This window comes from Coregonus lavaretus (assembly GCF_964263955.1).
Source record: "Coregonus lavaretus genome assembly, chromosome: 38".
NCBI classification, from domain to species: Eukaryota; Metazoa; Chordata; class Actinopteri; order Salmoniformes; family Salmonidae; genus Coregonus; species Coregonus lavaretus.
This window is the reverse complement of record NC_140025.1, coordinates 25582033-25608994: the sequence shown is the minus strand read 5'-3', so window position 1 is coordinate 25608994 and position 26962 is coordinate 25582033. Positions and strand designations below refer to the sequence as shown.

The 26962-nt window shown below is 43.9% G+C and overlaps 1 protein-coding gene across 1 annotated transcript in view; it reads left to right on the top strand.

The window, feature by feature from the left end:
* The first annotated feature begins 715 nt into the window (after positions 1-715).
* The window catches only part of pdcd4a (programmed cell death 4a), a 34561-nt gene continuing 8314 nt past the window's right edge, over positions 716-26962 (top strand). The window contains exons 1-8 of the mRNA XM_084155335.1: positions 716-981; positions 1111-1208; positions 15901-16200; positions 16470-16567; positions 22276-22389; positions 22582-22803; positions 24599-24696; positions 25560-25674. Of these exons, the coding sequence (XP_084011461.1) occupies positions 1163-1208; positions 15901-16200; positions 16470-16567; positions 22276-22389; positions 22582-22803; positions 24599-24696; positions 25560-25674 (993 nt within the window). The 5' untranslated portion in view covers positions 716-981; positions 1111-1162. The remainder of the gene's footprint in view (positions 982-1110; positions 1209-15900; positions 16201-16469; positions 16568-22275; positions 22390-22581; positions 22804-24598; positions 24697-25559; positions 25675-26962) is intronic.

The following is a 26962-nucleotide window of genomic DNA, read 5'->3' as shown; positions in this document are numbered from 1 at the left end:
GTTTCTGTTTATATGAAATATATTGGAAATGATCCAGTAACTGGGATATCCATGGGGAGCTGGCATCAGTAGGTCAGAGACACGAGCCTGACTCCACTCCAACTGTGAAGGCAGAGGAAGCCATACCTCACTCACATTTGCCACTGGAGCTATTTGTTTGAAATGAGAATGCAGCTATGCAGGCTTTGCATTGAATGTGCTTTGCTCAGTTCTACTAAAAGCAATTGCAGTATGTGCATCAGTGTGTACATCAGATAAATGGCAGAGCATAGGATTATGTGTTATTTCATTTGTATGCAAATTAAAACGTAAAAAGTAAAATGTATATAAAAAAGCTGCCTTGTTCAGCATAAGGATAATAACAGTCTATTTAATTGAAACATGCAATGAGTAGTATGGTCGAACCTCATGAAATGTATCGATTGTTGCTTGTGATTGTAAATCTATGACCTTCATTGTCCTGTCTATATTGTACTGCTATATGATTGGTCCTTGCAATCTCAGTTGCTTGGGACGTCCCTACCCCATTGAAGTTGAAAAAAAAAATGGTTAGGGTTAGGTACCGTTATGATTAGGGTAACGGTCGGGGTTCCGTTTAGGGTTTAGGGTAGGGACGTCCCAAGAATCTCGGATAACACTAACCCTAAATGATTGGCCAGAACAGATAAGGACTTGCCCCTGTATTAACCACTCACCGCTCGCGCCTTCTCCACGTGATATTAAGACAGACGTTCCAAAGTTAAAAACAGACTTTGTTTATTTTAAAGGGTGCTGCGGAAATGTCCATGGACTAGTTTTCTCTTTTGCGCATCGTTTTTTTCATGCTCTTGTCCGATTTATTCTGAAAGGAGTAGTAGTTATATATTGTTTATCCTAAAAAAATTGTCGAATTTATTTGACATTAATTTTGCTACTACATTTCATATTTTGTTTGGTATTATAGCTGACGTGATATAACGCGACCAAGCAAGCTGCCTGAGGGTGAGGATTAACGTACTCACAATGTTTGCCAAGCATGTGCATAACATCAATGTTTACTTTAGATGCACATTTTGTTTGATTGTTTGTTCACGCTGTTTTGCACGTTTCTGCTATTTTTTTCCGTGACAGACCAAACGGTGGGGATTGCTATCAAACGGTAAACAACCATTTCAAGAGCGCCATGTCGACGGAAGTGGAGACATGGACCACCGTTCAAAAACACGATGGTGAGTTATTTGAATAGCATATGCACGAATACATGCTTATTTCAAGGCAGTAAATCGTTTGGATTGAACGAGGAAAACATGTTTGCCCACTTCGCCTATTGTCTCAAAGGGTTGGGCTGCAGTTCCAGCCACATTCCACCATGTGCTCGAGTTAGCAATGAAGCTAGATAGCTAGCACGTTAATTCGACGGCCAACTCACAAATTGCTGAACGATATATTTGAGGATGCATTGTTTTCTAGTTTTTTTTATGGACCCATTGTCTTGCTGGGCACATGTGAAGACGCTCTCTAATACTTAACCCCTTCGAGACTTGTGGTTTTGCAGTGCATTACCTTCCTATTTGCATCTTGCTATCTAACTGGCTAGCCAGATACGTTAGCCCTTCGCCAATCAACATACTGTAGAACACCGTTGTTGCGCAATCAATCACTAACAGTTATATACTGACCTGTCAAATGTTTAAATTACGGACATTTGCCTACGCATTTATTTGTATTAAGGGGTGTTTTGTGATTAACGTTACTGCTTTGAAGAACACATTTCCTTTACCTCTAGTCTGGAATGACCATAAACATTGATGCGACAGTGCTTTCATTCTTGGCCAATGTTATCATGTGTTTTTAATCATAATCTCGGTAATTTGACAAACCCCTTTGTTTGTATAAGCATGCGGTCAATCGACGAACTGAATGTTAATGTTGTCAAACAATACCACGCCCCCTTACCAGACGTGCAATCCGTTGCGTGCAATACCTTTTTTATTGGGCTACTTGAAAAATACTGCAACGAACATCAAGTAACTTATATGCATATTTGTTAAATACAACCTGTATGCCATATTGCACATCATTCATTATGCCAATGTTGAATGGGATGGATTCGGAAACGAGCTCTAATCATTCTCTCTATTGCATCGACATGAATATCCCCATTGAGCAAAATGGTCGCATGACATCTTGCATTGGCCGAAGACATACTGTTTCATGTGGCTTCATGTGGCATGTGGCTTCTACATAATACATTTTGTCTTTCTCGAGCAGAATTCGAGATTAGTAGACACACACACAACCCTGTGTAACCTACGACTGACTACTCATGCTGAGTTGATAACCAGTGGGAATTTACCACCATATAGTTAGATTGAGGACTCTAGATGGATAAAACAAGTTTTGGCATGGACATTGCCATTGAGAGCTTCACCATTTTAAAGTAGTCAACTGGGTGGGACTTCCTATGAGTGAAGGAAGGATCACATGATTCCATCTATACTTGGAATATCTGATAATGATTACAATTCACTGTGAAAATATTTATTCATAAACATTAAATACAACAAGTGTTCAGCAGAATTAAACCCAGGGTTTCATTATAGTGTCACATCATGTGTGAAAATACTCAAGTTGTTGCCATTTGTAAAGTACAAGTACATACATTGGAATTTCACTTTTTTTTAAAAAAGTAGTGCTGAGTGATTAGTGCTTTTTGAGGTCATTTTGGTTTAGAATATATGTAAAAAAAAACATTCACTGAAATATCAAAAAAAAAAAGTTGGAAATTACTATGAAATAATATAATATTTCAGTTGTGTATATTACTTAGTTTTTATTTGTGTTATTTTTAATTCCTAAAAGTAATCTCATCTCTGCTCAGGCAATAGCAACCAAACAGCCAGACAACGTTCTCTGTGCTGTACTGTCTTTAGTCCTCTTATTTAGCTAGGCATGCTGCAGAACTGTTTGACAATCATTTTACTAGTTCTTCAAAGTAGATCGGGATACTTTTACGAACTGTCTTTATCCATCTTGGTTGTGTTGTTGCCCTCTCATGCGGTCTGTGTGTATCTAACATAGCAGGCGTAAAAGTGTGTCCATCTCGGTCCGAGGCGGAAAATACAGGCGCAATGGATTATGGTCACTGTAGTTAAATACCATGTTGCACTGAATTAGGTTGAATATTTGCTTAATTAAAAATACAACTCCCTTCAGCCCAGCGGCCCACATACAGTGGGGAAAAAAAGTATTTAGTCAGCCACCAATTGTGCAAGTTCTCCCACTTAAAAAGATGAGAGGCCTGTAATTTTCATCATAGGTACACGTCAACTATGACAGACAAAATGAGGGAAAAAAATCCAGAAAATCACATTGTAGGATTTTTAATTTATTTATTTGCAAATTATGGTGGAAAATAAGTATTTGGTCACCTACAAACAAGCAAGATTTCTGGCTCTCACAGACCTGTAACTTCTTCTTTAAGAGGCTCCTCTGTCCTCCACTCATTACCTGTATTAATGGCACCTGTTTGAACATGTTATCAGTATAAAAGACACCTGTCCACAACCTCAAACAGTCACACTCCAAACTCCACTATGGCCAAGACCAAAGAGCTGTCAAAGGACACCAGAAACAAAATTTTAGACCTGCACCAGGCTGGGAAGACTGAATCTGCAATAGGTAAGCAGCTTGGTTTGAAGAAATCAACTGTGGGAGCAATTATTAGGAAATGGAAGACATACAAGACCACTGATAATCTCCCTCGATCTGGGGCTCCACGCAAGATCTCACCCCGTGGGGTCAAAATGATCACAAGAACGGTGAGCAGAAATCCCAAAACCACACGGGGGGACCTAGTGAATGACCTGCAGAGAGCTGGGACCAAAGTAACAAAGCCTACCATCAGTAACACACTACGCCGCCAGGGACTCAAATCCTGCAGTGTCAGACGTTTCCCCCTGCTTAAGCCAGTACATGTCCAGGCCCGTCTGAAGTTTGCTAGAGTGCATTTGGATGATCCAGAAGAGGATTGGGAGAATGTCATATGGTCAGATGAAACCAAAATATAACTTTTTGGTAAAAACTCAACTCGTCGTGTTTGGAGGACAAAGAATGCTGAGTTGCATCCAAAGAACACCATACCTACTGTGAAGCATGGGGGTGGAAACATCATGCTTTGGGGCTGTTTTTCTGCAAAGGGACCAAGACGACTGATCCGTGTAAAAGAAAGAATGAATGGGGCCATGTATCTTGAGATTTTGAGTGAAAACCTCCTTCCATCAGCAAAGGCATTGAAGATGAAACGTGGCTGGGTCTTTCAGCATGACAATGATCCCAAACACACCGCCCGGGCAACGAAGGAGTGGCTTCGTAAGAAGCATTTCAAGGTCCTGGAGTGGCCTAGCCAGTCTCCAGATCTCAACCCCATAGAAAATCTTTGGAGGGAGTTGAAAGTCTGTGTTGCCCAGCGACAGCCCCAAAACATCACTGCTCTAGAGGAGATCTGCATGGAGGAATGGGCCAAAATACCAGCAACAGTGTGTGAAAACCTTGTGAAGACTTACAGAAAACGTTTGACCTGTGTCATTGCCAACAAAGGGTGTATAACAAAGTATTGAGAAACTGTTGTTATTGACCAAATACTTATTTTCCACCATAATTTGCAAATCAATTCATAAAAAATCCTACAATGTGATTTTCTGGATTTTTTTCCCTCAATTTGTCTGTCATAGTTGACGTGTACCTATGATGAAAATTACAGGCCTCTCATCTTTTTAAGTGGGAGAACATGCACAATTGGTGGCTGACTAAATACTTTTTTCCCCACTGTAGGTCTTGACATGATTTCTCTCCTGAATGGTTTGATCTCTAGAGGAATTGCGTGTTGGGGTCACAAAAAATACTAACTAAATGGAATTCAAGTAATTGAACTGAAGTTGTCCAATTTAGTTGTTTAATAACCAATCTTTTTTGTTGTTGTTGGGTTAATCACTCAGATCTACTAAGAAGATTTTAAACACACAAGTATATAAAATACAACCCCCCCATATGTAAGGCAAGAAAGTGCAAGGAATGTGCACTTTAATGGTACACTCCTTGCTCGAGTCATAGTTGTTTACCATACATCTGTGCACATATGGGCTGTTGCTCTTCCATATGAACTCTGTTGGCCCTAGTCTACTCGAGGAAGGCCTGTCGCGCTTGATTAAACAGCTCCGCTGCTGTGGTGGTGGTAACACTCCCCGTCAAAGACGCCTTTGTGTGGGTTGGAGGAAAAACCCTCCCGCAAACATACAGGCCTATGTGGGTCTATAGAGCTCATCACAACTGTCAGTGAAATTATTTAACCCGTGAAATGCTGCAACGTCCACACCACCGCTGACATATCTTGCATAGGCTTACATATAGCCTAGCAGCAACTGGAACAAACTGCATTTTCAATTATTACTAGTATACTTGTTTGAGTTGACATTTTTTATAATATACCTGCTTTGGCATGTCTTTATTTGATGATTATCTGATGCGAGTGTGGAGCGTAACCCATCTTTTGAATGGAGCAGCAACCTGCCTATAGAGTATTAACGTGATGGGCTGCAGTGTTATTTTAGCAGCGTTGTAGGGTACTACATGTCAGCAGAACATTTATATAGATAGTAGTCCTGAGGTAAATATAGGCTGAAAAGTAGAGCATAATGGAGCTTGCGCTACACTGAAATGTGAAGCCGGATTTGTTTATGGCCTACTGACTACACATAATGTACGTTAAGGTCCACGACTCAGTCAATCGCTTAATTTCAAATGAGGACAGAAAACAAACCCAGCTGGGAACAGATATATGGCCTGTCTGAAATGGCACTGTATTCCCTATCACCCTATGCTATTTGGGATGCAGCTTAAGTCTAAGCAAAAGACACTGAGCCTCATTGGCTCTTTTTAGTGCAAACTTTTATTTACTTAAAACAATGATGTAAATCAAAGGAGGCCAAAACAACACTTAAAAAAACCCTAGTTCAATAATAGACATAATTGGAAATCGTCTAATATCTTCCCAGTAAGCTCTGTAGCTAACTCGTCTGTCTGGACAATCCTCTGTGTCTGTCTGCCCCTTACTGACAGTTGAACCCCCACCCCCCCCCTCCCCAGGACAGAATCACCAACCAACCACACCCCTCTCTCTCCCTCCTTAACCCAACTGTAACAACACACCAGATAAGTCTGATTGTCCTGGATCAAGCCGCAGAGAGTGCTTGTTCGTGTTCAGCAGGGAACATCGTATAAATACATTTAGCAACAGAAAACAATAATTTGTGTTGTATGTTATTGGTCTAGGTAGTAGCACCTCCCTTTTCACCCTGTTTGAAAACAAATTCTCCACACTGAACACGGCCCTGTCGGACAACAGTTTGGGACTGCATTTCATCATGTGAAAGCCCCCTTCCTTGCCTTGGCTTTAGGGTTGCAAAACTCTGGTAACTTTTCCAAAATGCCCAGGTTTTCTAGAAATCCTGGTTGGAGGATTCCTGGATTTCTTGCCTATTCCTTTCTGATTCCGTTAATCTTCCAACCAGGATTTTGGGGAGTTTTGAGAAAGTTTACAGAATTTTGCAAACCTACTTTGCGTCCATTACCCCACTGACTCCAACCTGTTTGGCTGTGAGTGACCTCCTTACTGAACTGCCACTGTCACCTCACACCAAGCAGCCATTACTACTGTGGAACTGGGTCAATTCTCCCATCTCTCTGAAAATGTTGCTCCACTGACCCCAGCCTCTCACCACGTCCAAGCGGTGCCAGGCCTAAACAGTGTACATACACACTAGGGCAATGAGGTTATATCTACCGCAGTCATATACCCTTGAATGCACCTCGGCTACTACAAGTGGCGCAGTGGTCTAAGGCACTGCATCGCAGTGCTAGCTGTGCCACTAGAGATCCTGGTTCGAATCCAGGCTCTGTCGTAGCCGGCCGCGACTGGGAGACCCATGGGGCGGCGCACAATTGTCCCAGCGTCGTCCAGGGTATGGGAGGGAATGGCCGGCAGGGATGTAGCTCAGTTGGTAGAGCATGGCGTTTGCAACGCCAGGGTTGTGGGTTCGATTCCCACGGGGGGCCAGTATGAAAAAATTAAAAAATAATAATGTATGCACTCACTACCTGTAAGTCGCTCTGGATAAGAGCGTCTGCTAAATGACTAAAATGTAAATGTTTTTTGTCTGCAAGGTTACACTATGGCTTTTTAAATGACGACACAAAACCTTCTCTGGAGAAAGTTTCGAAGCGCCACTGAACGGGCATTTTACTTGTCTGTAAAGGAATGGCGCTTCTGAAGCGGGACGAACGTCCATCACTAGGTGACCAGAACTGTCAATCAAATAATCTTGAGCTGCCTGCGTGCAGCTAGCCTGCTCGCCGACCACTCTTTCCTAAAAAAAGTACTTTCAAGTTTGTTAAATACTGTGACTTACCAAGACATTTAGTAGAAAGATAACCTTTTCCGCTAGGAATTGACTCCTAAAGCACTATTCGAACGGGCTAAGTTTTACTGGGGGAGCTCAGGTAATGTAATTATGTACACGAGCACAAGTCACCACATCTGTCATTTTAGTCCCGTCCGAATCTGCTATGTCAGTAATTTTTTACTTGGCAGGAAGGTTGTCCCTGTCCTAAAAACCTACTGTTTTTCGGCAAACTCCCAGGTCCTCTGATAATACTTATCCCGTGCGAATCGCCATCCCTGTGTTTCGAGGGATATTACAGAGTTTGGGTAAGAACATGGGAACAAATTGATGCTTACAAAAAGTGCTATGCACATTCATACAGATGAATGAGACGTTTTTGTCAAATATCAACTTTTTTTATTGGACGATATCGTACCAATAAATTGCCAAAAACATCAGTTAATTAAATGTCTGCGACGGTTACAGTTAATGGTTCTTATTGATATGCATTATGACTTTCTCTGAACTGAAGGCCATTAGGCCAATATTAGGGTATCCTTAGACATTTGAAATGTGGACACCCCTGCTGTTATTGTGAAGTGGAAACGTCTAGGAGCAACAACGGCTCAACCGCGAAGTGGTAGGCCACACAACCTCCCAGGACGGGACTGGCGAGCGCTTTAGCGGGTAGCGCATAAAAATCGTCTGTCCTCAGTTGCAACACTCGCTACCGAGTTCCAAACTGCCTCTGGAAGTAACGTCAGTGCAATAACTGTTCGTCGGGAGCGCCATTAAATGGATTTCCATGGCTGAGCAGCCGCATACGGCTGGAGTGGTGTAAAGCTCGCCGCCATTGGACTCTTGAGCAGTGGAAATGCCTTCTCTGTCACGCTTCACCATCTGGCAATCCGACGGACTAATCTGGGTGTGGCGGATGCCAGGAGAACTGGTGGAGGAGGTATAATGGTCTGCGGCTGTTTTTCATGGTTCGGGCTAGGCCCCTTAGTTCCAGTGACGGGAAATTTGAACGCTACAATATACAATGACATTCTGTGCTTCCAACTTTGTGGCAACAGTTTGGGGAAGGCCCTTTCTGTTTCAGCATGATAATGCCCCCCTGTACAATGGGAGGTCCATACAGAAATGGTTTGTCAAGATCGGTGTGGAGGAACTAGACTGGCCTGCACAGAGCCCTGATCTCAACCTGACCATTATCCCAGAAACCCTAGACCCACTCTAATTTGCATACCGCCCCAACAGATCCACAGATGATGCAATCTTTATTGCGCTCCACACTGCCCTTTCACACCTGGACAAAAGGAACACTTATGTGAGAATGCTATTCATTGACTACAGCTCAGCGTTCAACACCATAGTGCCCTCAAAGCTCATCACTAAGCTAAGGACCCTGGGACTAAACACCTCCCTCTGCAACTGGATCCTGGACTTCCTGACGGGCCGCCCCCAGGTGGTATGGGTAGGTAACAACACGCTGATCCTCAACACAGGGGCCACTCAGGGGTGCGTGCTCAGTCCACTCCTGTACTCCCTGTTCACTCATGACTGTATGGCCAGGCACGACTCCAACACCATCATTAAGTTTGCCGATGACACAACAGTGGTAGGCCTGATCACCTACAACGACGAGACAGCCTATAGGGAGGAGGTCCGAGACCTGGCCGTGTAAGGGCTTTGAAGTAAGCATTTCACTGTAAGGTCTACGCCTGTTGTATTCGGTGCATGTGACAAATAAGATTCGATTTATTTGATTTGAACACCTGGATTAATTGGAACGCCGACTGCGAGCCAGGCCTAGTCGCCCAACATCAGTGCCCGACTTCACTAATGCTCTTGTGGCTGAATGGAAGCAAGTCACTGTAGCAATGTTCCAACATCTAGTGGAAAGCCTTCCCAGAAGAGTGGAGGCTGTATAGCAGCAAAGGGGGGACCAACTCCATATTAATGCCCATGGCTTTGGAATGAGATGTTCGACGAGCAGGTGTCCACATACTTTTGCCTCCAGGCTTCATCTTAATGGTCAATTTTGAATTACAGGGGCAGTTTGGTAAAACTAATCCCGTCTGAATCGTCCACTGGAAAAACGGACATGCTGGGGTAATAATTACATAACCGACGTTCTATAGTAATACTAGTCCCGTGCGACTAGGGCTTAAGATTCAGTATTTTTGGAATGGAGGAGACTGATTTAGTTCCCGTACTTCCGAGAAACAAACACACATCTTTCATTGCGAGGGGCAGAGAAAGAGGGGAGGGGCACAGTATAGGCAGGTCGGCCACCAGACAGACTGAATCTGAACCATGTACTAGGCCTATCTATCAACAATCAAAATCTGTATCTCGCAATGGAATGCTGTATTTACTGGCTTGCAATGTCTCGCAACATCAGTAAAGCAGGGCCTATCATCAATAAATAGGCTAGGATATTCTACACGCGAAAGACTGAACACATGTTCGTATCATTAGCGAAGAGAAAGGGCAGGCGATCCAGCTGCAATGTGATTTAAAAATTGTGGGGTTATGGATTTTTCTTAATGTTAAGGATCCCAATTTTGTTTAAATGTGTACACACACACAGGTCTACTGAATACCTTTACACTACTAGTGGGAGTTAATCTTACGATTACCCATGTAGGCCTACAGGCTACTAACGCAGGAATACAAGGGGTTGTTTTTGACAGCAAAGTTCCCCTCTGACCTGGATCAAGCCCAAAGCTTTTAGGAGGATCTGCTGTCTGTCCTGCTGTTTAGTTTTATTAATTTATTTTTTACTCCGGTTAATTTACTAAGGTTACTGTAATACTGTTTAAGAGGAGTGTGTGTGTGAGAGAGAAATAGTTTCAGACTGGGGGGGGTAGCCTATGGGCTAGTAATCTTTTTGTCTGAGTGTGTGTGGGGCAGTCGTGATTAAATACAGAGCGCAGAAGGAACGTGTATCTGATTTGCGCCAGTCATTGCCCTGCGGAAACTGCAACTCACTTTATTTGAATCCACAAATCACAATACAGTCGACGGATTCAAACATTTCAAAGGACACACATATGGACTCTTATGGATACAGAAAGCACTTCTCCATACAGCTAGGCTGCCTATGATAGACACACACACCAACAATAAAATAAAAATAAACACACACTGAAGTAGAAAAAAAAGTTTCTAGCACTTTCAGTTCCCTATACAGTCAGTGACAACTTACATGGCCTCAAAGACTACAGATCACTGCATTACAAATGTCAAAAGGCATGTGGCCAGTGCTAGCTACTCCGAGAGGTATAAAGTTACCTTTTGCTTATGTAGCACATTTAGTTTCTGGTTTCTGACTTAGAAGAACCCTAGTTTCCTCTCTCTGCTCTCCTCTCCTCCTTTTCTTCCTTTTTCCAATTGGCCAGGCCTGTTTTTGGCTGGTTGACATGGGTCTTCCTCTAATTTACTGCTCTGGCAGGGCATGTGGCCTATTTGAAGGGAGGTGGAGGAGTACAAGAGACTTGGTTAGTTGTTTACAGCTTTGCAGGCTCAGGGTGTGTTTCTGACCGACGGTTGGCCGGCCCACGCTTGTGTTTAGAATCAGAGAGCGAGAGACTCTTCCTGTGTGTGTGCATACCGTACAGCAATCTGTTACACCTTTTACACCCTGTAGGAATCCTTTTCACTTGATCCATGTACAAAACGCCTCACTGACCACTAGCTCGTTTGAATGATTGATGTACTCGTGGGTGCCTGGATCATCTAGCCCTTCTAGGAGAGCAGACACACAGGCTTTGTCCAAAAGTGCACTACTTTTAACTTAAACAGGGCCCACTGGCCTCAGAAGTAGTGCAATATCTAGGGAACAGGGTGCCATTTTGGATGCAGGCACACACAGCACTCATGGCCAGTAAAAGTAGCTTGGCTGGTGCTAGCTCCACTCCAGTCTCCAGACAGTGCTGGATCTGCTCTGTGGTCGGGCCGCCCTTCTCGTCCCTGTAATCTATAGGGCCGTAACTCCTCTTAGGGCTCGGCCTTGGGGCGGTGGGCTTTGTTGGAGGGCTCTGGGGTATTCATTACACCCTGAGAAATTCCTGCTCCTCTTGAGGGGGTCATCTGACTGGCCGTGGGCCCAACACTGCCATATGTAGTCTGACCCATGCTGAGTGGTAGCGACGAGATGCCGACGAGAAGGATAGAAATAGCGCTCACGTCAGCATTTTTCGCCCCCCATGTGCCCTTTGCTTGCCCCCACCACTACTAGGGCTCTACTTCAACTCCATTTGGTGTTGTTCCCACAAGACGCTTAATGTAGACTGAGACCTGTCCTTTTCCCTGGCTCCGTACACACGAGGGAGCAGGAGGGAATTAAATGTTTTGCTAATCCTCTTAACAGTCTTAACTAGCTACTGCACCTGTGGGCTGAATGGCTGGTAGTGCAGGAGTGTGTGTGTGTCAATGTGTAGCTCGTGTTGTGTGGTCAGTCTCCATAATAAATTGGGATTAGTGGGTTGCCCTGGTGTTGTAAGGGCTGAGACCTGCTAAAAGTGTCACCGCACAACTGTTTAATATATGGAAGTGGGCCAACTATGCTTGGGGTAGTCCTGGTAGTAGTAAGACTATTTGTCTTCAGAATGTTACCTGCATAATGCATTTTATTATCTCTTTCTCCTGATCTCTGGTATTATAGCTCAAAGGTGTTTCGAGACTTAGGTGTAGACTATTAGGCACGTTTTGGTTTGCATATGTTGTGTACGTGTGGACTTGCCTCTGTAAATCACCTTATTAAGCTATGTGGTGTGAGCAGCCACGAGGGCTTCTAACAGCTGGTAACGTCCCACACCGCCTGAGCATGCTCTGCTGTTTGAGCTGACATGTTGATGTTAGCGCTTCAATCTATCCAGTTCTATCGTTGATTAACCCATTGGGTAGTCGTTATCATAGAATGCAAACCCTTTAAAAGCAGATAAGACTGATAGGTTATGCTTAACAGACCAATATTCATCAAAACTTACCTCCGTTCACCACATTCTTGAGTTGGCCTGATAAAATAAGGCTTTGTTGTAAAATAGGGCGGAGGCTCGACACTTGACAGAAGAATGTATAGGCCTAGTCTAAATCTGGACTTTCTACCCGTAAGACACTTATTTTATTTTTATGATTCTGGCTTTATGGGCCTAAGCAGTTTGGTTAGTAAAGCGCTTAAACTCTGAAGGGCCCCATAGGATCGTGCAGTTGCTGTAAACATTGCATCATTTTGTTAAAGCGCCAATCAGCAGTTTAAATAATAACAAAGATCTCCCTGCCAATGTTTGAGTAAAAAGCTGAGGGCAGGAGTGAAACCACTCAAATGTATAGGCCGAGCTATTGATGCAAAGACTAGTTTTTATCATGTTTTGAGGCTATACAGTGTTAGTTTACTTTGTTTATGAACATTGGAGGAAAACAAGCGTATGTTTTGGGTTCTGATGTGGTATGACAGTTGAACTAAGCTCATGAGGCATTTATAGGTTATACTCTTCAAGAATCAATGGTTACATGTAATTAATTTAGAAGTCACAAAATTGATGGACTTTAGATTGCCCCTCTTTTTTAAAGCTACAGTACAGCACACAAATATAGATAAGGGCACATTTTGCCATGGCAGAACCATGTCTGATGTGAAGCACTTTGTGGCTGTTGGTTTAAAGGTGCAATATGCAGAAATCGCTCCGCCATTTCCGTTCAGTATACCGGGGTATTTGGAAAGGGCCACGGGATGGTTTTTCAATACCGTCAATACAGTTTTTAAACTATTTGTTTGAAGTTTTTCTATAAATTATCATATTTGTAGCTACTTTTTAAGTAAACACCTGCAGTCAACTTGTGCAATACATTAGGAGATAAGATTGCGTTCTTCATTTCACCTGTCACATTATTTTACATTTTGAAGCTTACCGTAGTTTGACAAGCTCAACTGGTCTGACGGTTTGTTTGCCAATAGCACAATGGGAGAAAGCAGGAGCAGGTGAGTCCAGCTGTGTATTGACGGGTGTCGTTTTATACTGAACAAAAATATAAATGCAACTTGCAACAATTACGAAGATTGGGGCGGCAGGTAGCCTAGTGTTTGGGCCAGTAACTTAAAGGTCACTGGTTCGAATCCCCGAGCCGACTAGGTGAAAAATATGATGTGCTCATGAGCAAGGCACTTTCCCTTAATTGCTCCTGGAAGTCGCTCTGGATAAGAGCATCTGCTAAATGACTAAAATTTAAATTTTACTGAGTTAGTTCATATGAGGAAATCAGTCAATTGAAATACATTCATTAGGCCCTAATCTATGGGTTTCACATTACTTGGAATACAGATATGCATCTGTTGGTCACAGATGCAAAAAATGGGCATCACAATGGGCCTCAGGATCTCATCACGGTATTTTTGTGCTTTCAAATTGCCAATTGATAAAATGCTATTGTGTTCATTGTCCGTAGCTTATGCCTGCCCATACCATAACCCCACCGCCATCATGGGGCACTCTGTTCACAACGTTGACATCAGCAAACCGCTCACCCACACAACGCCATACACATGGTCTGCGGTTGTAAGGCCATCGGAGGCAGCTTATGGTGGAGAAATGAACATTAAATTATCTGGCAACAGCGCTGGTGGACATACCTGCAGTCAGCATGCCAATTGCACACTCCCTCAAAACTTAAGACCTCTGTGGCATTGTGTTTTGTGGCATAACTGCACATTTTAGTGGCCTTTTATTGTCCCAGCACAAGGTGCACCTGTGTAATGATCATGCTGTTTAATCAGCTTCTTGATATGGCACTCCTGTCAGGTGGATGGACTATCTTAGCAAATGAGAAATGCTCACTTACAGGGATTTAAACAAATTTGTGCACAAAATTTGAGCATTAAGCTTTTAGTGCATATGGAACATTTCTGGGATCTTTTATTTCAGCTCATGAAACATGAAACCAACACTTTACATGTTGCGTTTATATTTAAGTTCAGTGTATATTGAAAGTTTTTTTTTTTGCTTCAATACAGTGATCAGGGGCGTGCAACTTTAGTTTTCTTTCACAGAAAATACATTATTGCAATACATTTGGCAGAAAATGGCTTCATTTTCATCGGATGACAACAGAAGTGCAGCACTATTTGGCTGGCAGCCACAAGTAAATTAGTTTACAATGAAAAAGAAAGGTGGTCTTTGCAAAAATAATGCATGGCCATCATATTTCTAATGTTTATCCTAGAAATAATTTAGCCAGCTACATTTTCTAATGTTTTGCTTAAAATTAATCTACACCGAAAAGTAGCTACACATCAGTCCGAGTGCTGTCTGCTGTTTGTGAATTCCGTTTTGCTGTTTAGAATTCCGTTTTGCTGTTTAGAATGCCGTTTGTGAATTCTCCGAGTGTAGAAGTGAAACTGAAGAACAAAATTAGTCTAAGGCTGAGCAGAAATTACAATAAGAAGCATTTTAGAGTTGCATTTAGAAAATGCAGTAAGATATATATAAAAAAATGATGTTAGCCCCTTTTTCTCCCCAATTCCGTGACATCCAATTGGTAGTTACAATCTTGTCTCATCACTGCAACTCCCCAACGGGCTCGGGAGAGGCGAAGGTTGAGTCATGCGTCCTCTAAAACCTGACCCGCCAAGCGCTGCTGCTTCTTAACACACTGCTCGCTTAACCCGTAAGCCAGCCACACCATTCAACTGATGACTGAAGTCAGCTTGCAGGTGCCTGTCCCGCCACAAGGAGTCGCTAGAGTGCCATGGGCCAAGGAAAACCCCTGGCCAAACCCTCCCCTAACCCGGACGACCCTGGAACAATTATGCGCCGCCCTATGGGGCTCCCGGTCACGGCCGCATCTCAGCACTGCGATGCAGTGCCTAAGACTTCTGCGCCTCTCAGGAGTGTAGCAAGATATTTCTTATGCATATTTTTTTTTTTGGGGGGGGGGCTAGTTATCTAAGAAAGTGGCTGAATTAATAAGGAGATGGGGCATCATATAGTGTTCCTCCAAGTCCTTAGAAAGTTTTGAATATTTTCCTTGACTTACTGGCTCTCTCTCTGTAATCCTTTAATTATTATAATCTCATGACCGTGACTGGACACGTTTCTCATACTTGGGGATTCTGATTCTCTGTAATTTGTAGTAGAAGTGCTGGCAGTTGACATTCAAATAGTTGTCATGTTTCCACAGACATATAAACCTTTTGAATATCCATCTCCATAACTTACTACACTGAACAATGTAGGCTACACAATCAAATTCATACCTCTGTTGTCAAAGGTGCATTCTGTAGAGTCTTTGTCCCCCTGTGGCCACTGGAAGAACGGCACAAATAGTTTAATAAAAAAATAAAAACCTGCAGACATGTATTAACAAATGTATTTAAGCCAACCAAGGTGCAGTCCTGCTGGTTCAATGTTATTCATATTTACATGTAATTGATTAAACTCCATACTGCACCTTTTAAACTCACTGCCTGTCCTTGCAGGGGTGTTATCCTTCGATGACGATGTGGAGGTGGACCATCCCTATGGCGATGAGGACGAGGCTGCGCTCGAGGCGGAGGTGAACGGCAACTGGACGCCACAGGAGAAGGCGCTCCACGAGGCGCGGCTCAAGGCCAAGGCCAAGCGGCGTGTGCGCAAATCGTCATCCCGCAGCGAGTCGCTCTCCGAGTCGCTGTCGGGTGAGCTGGCCGACGGCGACTCCCACAGCCCCAAGGGCAAGGTGCCTGTCCCCAACGACCGCAAGTCCAGGACGGGCAAGGGCCGGGGCCTGCCCAAGAAAGGTATGTGCTAATGTTAGGCTAATAATGCTAACTATGCTAATAACGGTTGAGATGGATGGAAGTCATCTACTCTGTAAGCGCTGGTGGTCTAGTGCCAGTTTTGGTCTGGGGCCATACGTTTTTGTTTAGGATTGAAGTCAGGTAAACTGATCATAGAGCAGAGCTCATGGCTGAGGTAATCTCCCTGGGTTCACAAAACCCATCTATTCTAAATGTGTCGCCAGTGATAACTGACTAGCTCTGATGTTGATGTGGTCTTTTCACAACAGGTGGTGCAGGGGGTAAAGGTGTGTGGGGAGCAGCAGGGATGGTGTACGAGGTAGAGGAACCAGATGTCAAGGACCCCAACTACGACGAGGTTGCACAGGTAAGAGGGGGGGGCACAGGTTAGAGGTGTGTGTAAACGACATGAGCTCTCTCCTACCCCTAACCTACACAATAGAGCCTCTGCACGCACCCCTCTCGTCTCCTCTACACCAGTGTCCCCACAATCCCTGTCCCAAATTGTTACTACAACGACAACAGTTACTTAGATGAGGGGGCTACTACGGGGCCAGGGTCGGGTTCTAGTTGTTTTGCTCTGAGCTCTGTTTTTGGAATAGCTTTGTTCAGAAGTGGCCAGTCATCACAAAGCCGCTGCCCGTTTTGGATCATAAATAACATGCTGGTGGTGATTGCTGGGACTGGCGGTGAATGCAGGGGCCACATGCTCCCAGACAAGCAGATATTGTCCATACAAAGTCCACAACTGGGTCATGCTCATCAGGACACATTTTCAAAACATTTTGTAATAGAAAACTAAAAGCAGCATTTCGTATTGGACAGATAATACCTCCCCATTTAGCGCTCTGTTTCGGACTGCTTTCTTCCTTTTCATGCCGTCTGAACACAACCCTGTTGTCAACATCCATCGCCATAATTATGACTCACATAATGAGTCGTACATCCTCTTGAATATTTTTGAATGGAATCGGAAATACAGTTTTTATTTGTATTCTATTCTGGGTGGAATACCTTAAATTTTTATCACAAATGTAGGCTTGTTCTGTCATAGGCCTTAACGAAGCCAAACAATATAGTCATGTCTTATATTCCACCATACACCTTAGAAATGCTCTATGATGGCGAGGGTTTTTGAATTGCTATATAATTTTTTACTTTAACCACAGTATCAGTTGAAAGTGGATGTCGAAGGCTTTGTTTGCTATCCTGTGTGGTGAGGTCGCTGTGACTGAACCATGTAGTGGGAAAGTGCCTTCATCAAGGCAATTGCTCAAGAGATAAAAACCTAGAAAAAAAACGGTGCCAATTGCAATGCAGTTTGGCCTTGAATGCCGCTGTTTCAGAAACAGTACTGGAGCAGTGGTCCTGTGGCAGCAGGTAACTAGGACCGAGTTGGTGACACTAGAGAGCAGCCCTACTGACCTCTAAAAGCATATAGCCCTATGGGCTTGGCCCTGGTCAAAAGTAGTGCACTTTATAGGGAATAGGGTGCCATTTGGGACGTTACCATTCTCTTGAGACACACAGGCCTGCTCTCCAGTATATCCCAGTAGTGGTATGTCTGGGATCCCTACTAACTAGGTGGTTTGTGTAGTAAGGGAGTGGTAAGGGTCACATGGGTCCTGTTTTGAAAACTTGAAAGTATGCATCCATCCTCCTCCCTTCCTGGAAGTAATCACTCAATCACGACTGGGTCTGTGAAAGTTACTTGATTACACCATTTAAGATCAATGGTTACTTTAAGGAAGGGAGTTGCAGAATATTTTAAGTATTCCAACAATACCAGAACAGGTCATTGGTGCAGTCTGAGAACATTTTTGGTTGTTTTAAAGGTCAAGCATACTTCTGAAACCAGGAGGGAAAACAGGAAAGTGAGTCAGTGCATTGGGTAATGGCTGAAACCCTCCCTCCTCGCCTCTCTAGTGATATTTTCCCTTCTTTTCAACACAGGTCAAAACAATAGAGGTCTCACTCTCCGCTCTAGTTTCCTAAAGCCCTGCGCACTGAGGAAGCTTGCTTTCTCTTGTTTCTCTTGAATCGGCCAAGTGCACTCATCTGCTGGTATTGTTGTTTATAAAAAATATTTAAGCCGCTCTCTAGCGCGACTGGTGTGTTAATATTCAAAGTTTAGAAGTACACTGTATATGTCGGCAGCACTTTGCACAGAACTGCTATCATGCTGTTACACTTGCCATAACCCGGCCATTCAGCCTAAATATAATGGCAGTTATTGACCCCTGTCCTACACCTTAAAAGGCCCAGTGCAGTCAAAAATGTGATTTTCTTGTGTTTTATATACATTTCCACACTAGGTTAGAATAATACTGTGAAATTGTAAAAATTATGATTATGCCCTTTTTTAGTTTAAACACTGTTTGAAAAGACCGCCTGAATTTTCTGCCTGTTTTGGTGGGAGGGAGTTTTGGCCTTCCATGGTGACATTACTATGCGGTAAATTAGTTAGACAAATACCTAACCTAATTTTCAGTTTTCCACTCAAACCACTCCGACAGACCTAGCAAAATTATTGCTTGAGAAATTGCTCTTTGCTAAGAAGCTATTTATTTGACCATTAAATTGAAAACAATCACAGTAAGGTACTTCATTGTTACCCAGAAATGATTTGATATTGAGATAAAAACAGCTGCATTGGACTTTTAACAAATGCACCAGTAGCATTTCAGATTACAGCATGGAATAAAGTGGTAAAAACATTAGGATTTCATGTATTGATTTGTTGTTTACATTTCTTTAGATTTGACTGTTTTCCCTCACCCTTTTCTCTTCTTCATCTCCTTTCCCCCCGTTTAAAAAAAAAGTGTATTCAGTATATACTTTTGAGAAATTACACTTCAATTACATGTTGCTTTTCAGGGCCGGTCCTTGCTGTTCTGCTGCCCTAGGCAAGACAAAAATTAGTTACGTTGAAAAGACGTCATTTATAGACGTCTATGTTTGGGCCAAATCAAGGCTGGTCCAGACCGGACAAAATCTGAACCAAACAGTCTATGATTGGTTTAGATTTTGTCCGGACCGGACAAAAATCAATGTCCGTGGATGTGGAAATCAAGGCCGGTACGGACAGCACCAAAATAATATGTCCAAAAGACATCGGTCCGTGCTTATTGAGGTGTAGCCTACAGTGTTGCCTGAAATATAATTTTATGAATGACCATCTATGTGGTTTGTAAAACACCAAAAAAAGACGTCCAAAAGACGTCGGTTTCGTGCTTACTGGGTGTAGCCTACCATGTTGGCAGCAATGGAATTTTATGCCCATCCATGTGGTAGGCCCACCATTTGTAAAACAGGCTGTTGCCTTGGCTTTATTAGTCCTGATTCCTGTGACTAATCAATTTGTCTATTTTAAGCTCTGAATATCAGCTACCCAACTTTATCAGGAGTTATCGTGAGCCTATTTGCAATGTGTTTACACAGCAGGAACTGCAGAAGTATTTTACTTTTCACTATGATCGGCTTGTCAAAGATTTACAGATACAATCATGAAACCATTGATCATGACAATGGGGTGAAACACCATGACAACAGGTTTGATTGTCCATTTTACTTTGACCTAACCTGTTTTTAGGATATGTTTGTTGTTTGACAGCACATTTGATTGGGTACCATTTAGGTTAGGCTATTTGATCGGAGAAACCTGCATGATGTAAAAAGTGTAAGTCTCACTACATTCATAAATTCTATCTCCAGTCTGTAGGCTACAGAAAAGGCCACGTACTCTTTCTACCATATCCTATACAGTGTGGGAAAAAAGTATTTGATCCCCTGCTGATTTTGTACGTCTGCCCACTGACAAAGACATGATCAGTCTATAATTTTAATGGTAGGTTTATTTGAACAGTGAGAGACAGAATAACAACAGAATCATCCAGAAAAACGCATGTCAAAAATGTTATAAATTGATTTGCATTTTTAATGAGGGAAATAAGTATTTGACCGCTCTGCAAAACATGACTTAGTACTTGGTGGCAAAACCCGTTTTGCCAATCACAGAGGTCAGACGTTTCTTGTAGTTGGCCACCAGGTCTGCACACATCTCAGGAGGGATTTTGTCCCACTCCTACATTTACATTTTACATTTTAGTCATTTAGCAGACGCTCTTATCCAGAGCGACTTACAGTTAGTGAATACATATATATATTTTTTTTATATACTGGCCCCCCGTGGGAAACGAACCCACAACCCTGGCGTTGCAAACGCCATGCTCTATCAACTGAGCTACATCCCTGCCGGCCATTCCCTCCCCTACCCTGGACGACGCTGGGCCAATTGTGCGCCGCCCATGAGTCTCCCGGTCGCGGCCGGCTGCGACAGAGCCTGGATTCGAACCAGGATCTCTAGTGGCACAGTTAGCACTGCGATGCAGTGCCTTAGACCACTGCGCCACTCAGGCGCTCCTCTTTGCAGATCTTCTCCAAGTCATTAAGGTTTCGAGGCTGACGTTTGGCAACTCGAACCTTCAGCTCCCTCCACAGATTTTCCTGGCCACTCCAGGACCTTAATGTGCTTCTTCTTGAGCCACTCCTTTGTTGACTTGGCCGTGTGTTTTGGGTCATTGTCATGCTGGAATACCCATCCACGACCCATTTTCAATGCCCTGGCTGAGGGAAGGAGGTTCTCACCCAAGATTTGACGGTACATGGCCCCGTCCATCGTCCCTTTGATGCGGTGAAGTTGTCCTGTCCCCTTAGCAGAAAAACACCCCCAAAGCATAATGTTTCCACCTCCCATGTTTGATGGTGGGGAAGGTGTTCTTGGGGTCATAGGCAGCATTCCTCCTCCTCCAAACACGGCGAGTTGAGTTGATGCCAAAGAGCTCCATTTTGGTCTCATCTGACCACAACACTTTCACCCAGTTCTCCTCTGAATCATTCAGATGTTCATTGGCAAACTTCAGACGGCCCTGTATATGTGATTTCTTGAGCAGGGGGACCTTGCGGGCGCTGCAGGATTTCAGTCCTTCACGGCATAGTGTGTTACCAATTGTTTTCTTGGTGACTATGGTCCGAGCTGCCTTGAGATCATTGACAAGATCATCCTGTGTAGTTCTGGGCTGATTCCTCACTGTTCTCATGATCATTGCAACTCCACGAGGTGAGATCTTGCATGGAGCCCCAGGCAAAGGGAGATTGACAGTTATTTTGTTTCTTCCATTTGCGAATAATCGCACCAACTGTTGTCACCTTCTCACCAAGCTGCTTGGCGATGGTCTTGTAGCCCATTCCAGCCTTGTGTAGGTCTACAATCTTGTCCCTGACATCCTTGGAGAGCTCTTTGGTCTTGGCCATGGTGGAGAGTTTGGAATGTGATTGATTGATTGCTTCTGTGGACAGGTGTCTTTTATACAGGTAACAAGCTGAGATTAGGAGCACTCCCTTTAATAGTGTGCTCCTAATCTCAGCTCGTTACCTCTATAAAAGACACCTGGGAGCCAGAAATCTTTCTGATTGAGAGGGGGTCAAATACTTATTTCCCTCATTAAAATGCAAATCAATTTATAACATTTTTGACAAGCGTTTTTCTGGAATTTGTTGTTATTCTGTCTCTCACTGTTCAAATAAACCTACCATTAAAATGATAGACTGATAATTTCTTTGTCAGGTGGGCAAACGTACAAAATCAGCAGGGGATCAAATACTTTTTTCCCTCACTGTATCTGCTACATGATTTATGTTGGATGCTTTTTTTTTACGGAACGTTGGTGGAGTGACGCACGCGTCTCTAAAAGCACTCTGGAGAGGTGCGCTGGGAATGGACAAGCAAAATATTTTGCACCCCTGCCTTTGACAAAGTGGGCACTGTTTATCACAGGGCGCCATCAGTGCTAACCTAAAAAGCCTATGTGCCACTGGTTGAGAGAAATTGTCATTGTTTTGGGGCAGAATTGTGAGGTTTTATGTGTTGTTGGAGGTGCGTCTTGGTCAGTTTAGCTCAGAAAATGACGCCCTCGTCAATCTGCCGCCTAATCCTGCCTAATGAGCGAGCCGGCCGTGTTGATGTTATTAGATGGCTATTCCTGACCTATAATGTCGTGCGGTTTCATTTTAAAGGGAGACACAGTGTACGCCACAGTTGTTCCAGAGCTGGACGAGAGAGAACTGGAGAAGACCATCAACCCCATCGTACAGGAGTACTTTGAACACGGGGACACAAAAGAAGTCCAGGTAAGTGTTTGATGTTGTATTAAAGGGAGGAAGAGGTTGGATGGAGGGTTGGTTATTTGAGAAGGCCTTTAGGTGGTGGTGCATCCATTTTATTTTACTGTTTTGTCTCAAAATCATTTTACTTCAAGTTAACTGTGTGTGTTTCTCTCTGTGTTCCCTGTGTCTGCTCCATACCCCCTCTTCCACTCCCAGATGCTGCTGAAGGAGCTGAACCTTGGCCACCACAAGTACGAGTTCTCCAGCCTGGCCGTGTCCCTGTCTCTGGAGGGCAAGGCCAGCCACCGGGAGCTCACTTCCAGGCTGCTCCGTGACCTGGTCGGCAAGGAGCTCTCAGAGTCCGACATGGCCCGAGCCTTCGACAAGATCCTCAAAGAACTGCCCGACCTTATGCTGGACACGCCAGAGGCCCCACAGGTACTGGATGGGGGAAGGTCTTGTTGGAAAAATATATTAGCTGCATAACAAATGGCACTATTTAGTACACTACTTTTGACAAGGGACCATGGAGCTCTGGTCTGAAGTATTCAGACCCATTGACTTTTTCCAAAATGTTTTACTTTACAGCCTTATTCTAAAATGGATTTTTTCCCCCCCTCAATCTACACACAATACCCCATCATGACAAAGCAAAAACAGGTTTTTAGAAATGTTTGCAAATGTATAAAACATATGGAAATATGACATTTACGTAAGTATTCAGACCCTTTACTCAGTACTTTGTTGAAGCACCTTTGCAGCGATTACAGCCTCAAGTCTTCTTGGGTATGACACTACAAGCTTGAGTTTCTCCCATTCTTCTCTGCAGATCCCCTCAGGTTGGATGGGGAGCGTCGCTGCACAGCTATTTTCAGGTCTCTCCAGAGATGTTCGATTGGGTTCAAGTCCGGGCTCTGGCTGGACCACTCAAGGACATTCAGAGACTTGTCCCGAAGCCACTCCTGCGTTGTCTTGGCTGTGTGCTTAGGGTCATTGTCCTGTTGGAAGGTGAATCTTCGCCCCAGTCTGAGGTCTTGAGTGCAATGGAGCAAGTTTTCATCAAGGATCTCTGTACTTTGTTCCGTTAATCTTTCCCTCGATCCTGACTAGTCTCCCATTCCTTGCTGCTGAAAAACATCCCCACAGCATGATGCTGCCACCACCATGCTTCACCGTAGGGATGGTGCCAGGTTTCCTCCAGACGTGAAGCTTGGCTTTCAGGCCAAAGAGTCGAATCTTGGTTTCATCAGACCAGAGAATCTTGTTTCTCATGGTCTGAGAGTCCTTCATGTGCCTTTTACTGAGGAGTGGCTTCTGCCTGGCCACTCTACCATAAAGGCCTGATTGGTGGAGTGCTGCAGAGATGTCCTTCTGGAAAGTTCTCCCATCTCCACAGAGGCACTCTGCAGCTCTGTCAGAGTGACCATCGGGTTCTTGGTCACTTCCCTGACCAAGTCCCTTCTCCCCCGATTGCTCAGTTTGCCCGGGGCGGCCAGCTCTAAAAAGAGTCTTGGTGGTTCCAAACTTCTTCCATTTAATAATGATGGAGGCCACTGTGTTCTTGGGGACCTTCAATGTTGCAGAACCGTTTGGGTACCCACCCCCAGATCTGTGGCTCGAACCACAATCCTGTCTCGGAGCTCCACGGACAATTCAATCCAACCTCATGGCTTGGTTTTTGCTCTGACATGCACTGTCAACTGTGGGACCTTTATATAGACAGGTGTGTGCCTTTTACAAATCATGTCCAAACAATTGAATTTACCACAGGTGGACTCCAATCAAGTTGTAGAAACATCAAGGATTATCGATGGATAGAGGATGCACCTGAGCTCAATTTCGAGTTTCATAGCAAAAAGGTCTGAATACTTAATTAAATCAGGTATTTGTTTTTTTATTTTAAATAAATTGGCCATTTCTAAACTATTTTCGCTATGTCATTATGGGGTATTGTGTGTAGATTGAGGGGGGGAAATAATTTAATCAATTTTAGAATAAGGTTGTATTGTAACACAGTGGAAAAAGTAAAGGTCTGAATACTTTTTGAATGCAATGTATAAGGAATAAGGTGCCATTTGGTATACATTCATTGTCAATTTTCTTTCAGACATATTTATTTGTCATGCTGCTTTAAACCCAACCCAGCCCCCACAAGACAAACCCATTTTTTATTTAAAGAGAATAACAGAACATATACTGTAGGTTTTACCTTTAACTCTCTCCAACTCTACAGATGCTGGGACAGTTTATTGCCCGAGCCATCGCGGACCACGCTCTACCTATGGCATTCCTGGACCGCTACAAAGGCAAGGTGGACTGCGACCACGCTAGGTGAGCAGGGGTTAGAGGTCAAGGGGTGAGGGATATTATTTTCTTTTTTTAAGATGACATTGATTTGTGGAGGGGTGATTTAAATTCTAACAACTTTTTGTGTCCTTAGAATTCTATTTAGGGCTAAAGCGTTGCTTCAGACAAACAACAAACTGGCACAGAGACAATAAATCGACAAGAACATTAGAGACAATGATTTGAATCAAGGCAGGGAGGATTAGTTAATGGTGAGCATTTAGGGTGATGAGAATTCAGATGAAGTTGCCCCTAAGGTCAGTTTTGCTCAGTCAGTTTTCTCTAAGGATTAAGGAATATGGTGGAAAAGCCCACTTAACATCAAAGCAGCCTGAAGTGGTTACCTATATATCGGTCGCTGAGGTTGTGAGTTAATTGCTTAAGAACCGCCTGATAAGGGGCCAGGGTAAATGTTTGCGTTTTCTCACCATGGAGGCATAGTCATTCTCCAAGCAACTGAACAAGCCCCTCCAGAATTTATTGTAGCCACATGTCATGCCTAGGAGGACCCTTGTTTGGTTTTACCTAATGTTTGGAATCTTCCATTTTCTGTTGTTAAAGATGTACTACTCAAACCTGAGAATGTGAATTCCAATGCAAATGATACTGTTGGGAATTATTGATACTGTTGGGAAAGTCAATTTTGTAGTTAAAACCTGCTGTTACCTGACACATTCCCTGTCTTACTAGGCAATTTTATTCAGTATGTATTTTTTTTGTTCTGAATTCATGTGACCGTGTTCAATATCTAGCTGTGACTTGACACATTCCCCCTTTCTCATTGCGTCTCTCCGTGGTTATGGTCATGGTCGCGATGATGACTGTTGCGGTTATTCCCCTCCCCACAGAGCTGCGTTGGACCGCGCGGCGGTGCTCCTCTCCATGAAGAGAGAGATGGTGCGGCTAGACAACGTGTGGGGTGTGGGCGGCGGCCTAAGACCTGTCAAACACCTCGTCAAAGAGGTAAGAGGCCCTCTCTGCCAAGTAGGCGGGACCTGGCGCCCCGCCCGCCAATCATCACATGCCAGTGTTGTATCATCGTGTGACTCATATCAAAACATTCCAGTTATACAAGCAACCTCCCATTCCGGATGTTCTCTCTCTGCATGCATGAAATGTGATGCCTTGTTGGGAGTGATAGGAGACACTTAATGAGAATCAAAAATGGCAACAGACCTGGGTTCTGTTCATATTATTTAAACCCAGGTCTGAATGGCAATTCAACAAAACCTATATTCAGCTAACACCCATCTATCAGAGGTAGAAACATGCTAAACCAATCAAAGGAGAGCTTTGTTATATTTATCTGCAGCCTTCCATTGTGGGTCATCTGTATTTACACACAGTGGAGATTACAGTTTTGTTCCCTCCACCTGAACCCAGACTCTCGGTGCAGAGAGACGGGCTCTGTCTGGTTGTGTCCCAAATGGCACTGTATTCCCTACATAGTGCATTGAATAGGGTGCCATTTGGGACGGAGACTGCCTGGTGTTCTGGAGCTGCATTCGTCTGTTATGTAACGTAAACACAACAAGGTGGAGAGAGAACTGCATGCTGGGTAAAGAGTTACAGGGAGCCCTGCCAGGGTGGTGTCGGCTATCTGCCTGTTTCAGCACAACGCTGTCCCTCAGAGCTTGGATCTGTCTTGAGGGGTGTGTGCGTGCATTTGTATAGTCTAGAGTGGTCAAAGGGGTCTTTGCTCCCTGAACTAAATGGATCATTTGGCACCCTCGTGTGCCCTTGTGCGTGCATGCATGCAAGTGTGTGAATGTGCACGGCTGTACACGCTTGTGACGATGTGTCAGGAATGAGTATGCAATAGTAGAGCAAGAGTATTGTGTAACCCACCGTACGTTAGTCTCTGTAGCCTGCAGACTCCCGACCAGGTTTGATTTCCTGCCTGTCCTTGTTGGGCCTCAGGCTCTGATCGAGTGGGTCTTCACTGGGCTACAGAGGACACACACAGCCTGCCAGAACAGGAGCTCCTTGGGTGCGTCCCAAATGGCACCTTATCGCCTGTATACTGCACTACTTCTGACCAGAGCCCTATGGACCCTGGTCAAAAGTAGTGCACTACATAGGTTCATTAGGGAAACAGATTTTGCCTCTCTCCTCTGGGTTTGATCAAATCACTCTGCCACGGACTACATTGAAGTCAGTATGGGTGTTAAGAGCAATTTTGAATAGCAGTGTCCCCATAGGGCATTTTCACATATGGGTTTGGTACTGTGGTGAGGTTCCCTGGAGCGTT